Source organism: Octopus bimaculoides, chromosome 8 (genome assembly GCF_001194135.2).
Source record: "Octopus bimaculoides isolate UCB-OBI-ISO-001 chromosome 8, ASM119413v2, whole genome shotgun sequence".
NCBI lineage: Eukaryota > Metazoa > Mollusca > Cephalopoda > Octopoda > Octopodidae > Octopus > Octopus bimaculoides.
In genome coordinates, this window is record NC_068988.1 from 12,567,687 (window position 1) to 12,571,457 (window position 3,771).

The 3,771-nt window shown below is 39.1% G+C and overlaps 1 protein-coding gene across 1 annotated transcript in view; it reads left to right on the forward strand.

Annotated features, from left to right (window-relative positions):
• Positions 1-3,771, forward strand: part of LOC106874952 (cholinesterase) — a 20,412-nt gene that overhangs the window by 4,317 nt on the left and 12,324 nt on the right. Inside the window, exons 2-3 of the mRNA XM_014922878.2 lie at positions 1,014-1,158; positions 2,131-2,238. Of these exons, the coding sequence (XP_014778364.2) occupies positions 1,014-1,158; positions 2,131-2,238 (253 nt within the window). The remainder of the gene's footprint in view (positions 1-1,013; positions 1,159-2,130; positions 2,239-3,771) is intronic.

The following is a 3,771-nucleotide window of genomic DNA, read 5'->3' on the forward strand; positions in this document are numbered from 1 at the left end:
TAGTAGTAGTAGTAGTAGTAGTAGTAGTAGTAGTAGTAGTAGTAGTAGTAGTAGTAGTAGTAGTAGTGAGTGAGAGAGCAGTGCATGCCATCAAAGTGACACTGGGATACAAATATATGAAGCCCAGTATACCCATCATGTCTACCCGTCTGATAAGGGTACACCAGGCACATACATAACAACCATATGTGTGCGACATGGTGATTCCATATCAAGATAAACAGCACATGACCTTGCAGGTGGGGCCCAGTTTGAATTTTCTTCAGGTTGAGTAACCCATCCCACTCAAAAGGTCCTCAAATAAGGTTTGTTTAAGGATAATGAATGAAATACCCGTGTTTCCAAAGGTGAATTATTCAAACCCCAAAGAATTCCTCTCAACACAGGGCTATGATACTCCTCCACTACTTCTGCTCATGATCAGAGATGCACATATCGTCAGCCACCAAGGGACATGCTCAACTGGTTAAGGTCAAACAACTGACAAGCAAATCTATGGTATTAAGCAGAATATTTGCTGTAGCCCATCTTTTATACCAAGACCAAACAATGTACATGATGAAACTTCCAATCAGTTAAGATCAGAAGCTATGAGAGCCACTGCCTGGTACTGCATCTATTATTATTATTATTATTATTATTATTATTATTATTATTATTATTATTATTATTATTATTATTATTATTATTATTATTTTATGTTTGACTTTTGCTTTGCTTTTGTACAAGTTGGATCCAAGTCTCACCCAGAGACCTCAAGAGACAACAAGTTAGAAGTTCATGTAGGTGTTATGCCTAGGGTACCATATATTTCATATATATTATTATTATTATTATTATTATTATTATTATTATTATTATTACCATCGTCGTCATCATCGTCATCGTCATCGTCATCATCATCATCATCGTCGTCGTCGTCATCATCATCGTCATCATCATCATCACAACTTCACCATGCTGCTGTGGCATATTATCACCATCCGCTTTCTCATTTCTTTTATTATTTCCAGTGGCTGTCCAATATTTCTCCGTCGTTTACTCCAGTGATTGATGGTTATTTCTTACCCGATCACCCTGCAACGATGCTGCAAACCTACCCGCTTAATGCCCATCAGTTCTTCACGGGTACCACAAGGGATGAAGGGTCCAGTTTTGGTAAAAGCTACTTTTTCTTGTTTTGCCTTCTTTCTTTTTATTGAAACTGTTTACACGCAAAACACTCACACCAACACATCAACACATGCATACAAACATACACGCACGCACGCAAGCACACACACACACACAATATTTTGTCCTTTGCCATCCTTAAAGTTTTTCATATACGCATTAGCATTCCGCCAAATCATCCATAACTTTTTATGTTAAATACGAAAATGCTGACAGGCGGAATTAGCCGAACATTTGCCGTTCGAGCTGTCCTCACTGAAGAGATCTACGGAATAAACACAACTAGACGTCTAGTCTGAGGATTTTCGAGTCGGCATGGAGCGGTTGGCTCCCCTGTCAGCATATATTTCTTTTACGGTACCACGTTGCGCTTAGCTGCTTGTATTAATTTTATATAATGGCGTGAAGCTGTGTAATACCTTCTGATTGATAACTGATGAGGAATTTAGGGACCCTCTGTGTCTGATTCCCGTCCGTTTATGCACTTAATATACGTTTTCCCGTTCGTCTGTGCATTTATTATTTGTCTTTTAACTTACCATTCTGCGTCCGTTTTTCGTTTGTGTATTTACTACACATTTTTTCACTTATCAAGTAACGAAACGCAACGCACCCTGGTCTTATAAGGTTCGAAAATCGATTAAGGTTGTTCGTCATTTTTGTTTTAGTTTGCGGAGAAATGGTTAAAATTTGCCCTGTTTTTATTTATGCCATATGTTACATATATGTATATGTTTATCTGGTTCTTTTACATTCTTCGATGAAATCCCGCTCAAATCGACTTAATCTTTCATTCTTCAGGGAGTCCATAAAATGCACCACTAGTCAAATAATCAAACACTGGGTCAATGTAATCGACTAACCCAGTCCCTCGAAAACTTCTGGCTTTGTACCTAAATACGAAACGATTATTTTTAAATAATGCTTATAACATACTTTCTTCTTGTTTTGTTCCAGCCGCGTATTTACTTTCAGACATGGATGTCAAAGCAAGTTCCATGAAATCTCTATTGAAAATCATGAACTGTTTTTGTGGTTATTTGCCAGGCGTCAGTGGCATTGTGGGTAAGTATATTTTAGAATATTCTTATTCTTCCACTAGAATAATAAATAAATATTTATGAGGTACAGGCGTGGCTGAGTGGTTAGGAAGTTTGCTTCCGAACCATGTGGTGTTGGCTACTGCGAAGCACCTTGGACAAGTTTTCAGTTATAGTCCTTGGCCTACCAAAGCCTTGTGAGTGAATTTATTTGATGGAAACTGAAAGAAGCTCGTCGTATATGACATGCCGTTAAGGAAAAGGACAGTCTTATTCTCTGGAGATAAAAGGGGAGTCAAGGACATGTATTTCTGGTTCAAAAGCCGTCGCTAGCACGACGGAAACAAGGTTAACCAACGGTTGTGCTCGTGATGACTGTCGAGTCAGAAACACGTGTCCATGACTCTCCCCTCGTCTCCAAACCATAAGACTGTCCTTTTTCTTGTGGCATATCAACTTTAGAGACTTCTTGATTTTTGATATTATCTCCCTTTCCCAAGTGCAGCGGGTCTTAATTGCTTTTTTAGTAATTATAACATATCTTCAAAAGACAGAGATAATTTTAATAAATCAAGAAGTTATGTTGTATGGTATTTGATATACCTGTATTTGTCTGATGTTAAAATACAAGCAACTGGTCACTCAGACTTATTTCTCTCAGTTAATTTTTGTTTAAATTCCATATACGTACATGCAATCCCATACATACACACAGGCGTACATATAAACACACACGAGTGTGTGTGCGTGTACGTGCGTACGTGTACGTGCGTGCGTGTACGTGCGTGCGTGTGTGTATGTGCGTGTCTGTGTGTGTGTCTGTGTGTGTGTGTGTGTGTGTGTGTGTGTGTGTGTGTGTGTGTGTGTGTGTGTGTGTGTGTGTGTGTGTGTGTGTGTGTGTGTGTGTGTGTGTGTGTGCTGTATTGTGTCAGTGAGTTGTGTTGTCAGTGTGTGAAATCAAAGAAAGGGTGGAGATAGAGTTATTACGCAGAAGGTATCGTACTTCACCTCACTCCTCACATCCTTAAATCCAACACACGCACGCACACACACACACACACACACGTATATACACACATGCATGCATGCATACATACATACATACATACATACATACATACATACATACACAGCCTCTTATTCACTCAAGTATACCAAATACAAAGTGTCAGGTTCCCCGATCAAATCGAAGTATCATGTTTGATGCCCAACAACAACCTAGCATCGTATTTCAAACGTATATCTTACTCATTTATATTTCCTCACCGGGGTCAGTTAAGGTTTGTACAAAATATATATTTATGATTCCTTCTTCTGCAGAGTGAACTGACGGTCAGGTCTTTACACTTTCATGTGACATATGATGTGATGACAATGTTGGCTTCTGCGGTAAAGACAGCGCTGAAGTACTGACAAGAAAGGCATCCGGGTTTCGTAGCTGCTGATCACCTGTCAAAATGTCAGCGCGGAGAGACTTATTTATCGGCCTTATCTACTGAATTGATACTTGAGGTTTAGTTGGAGTTTGTGTGTGTGTGTGTGTGTGTGTGTATACACA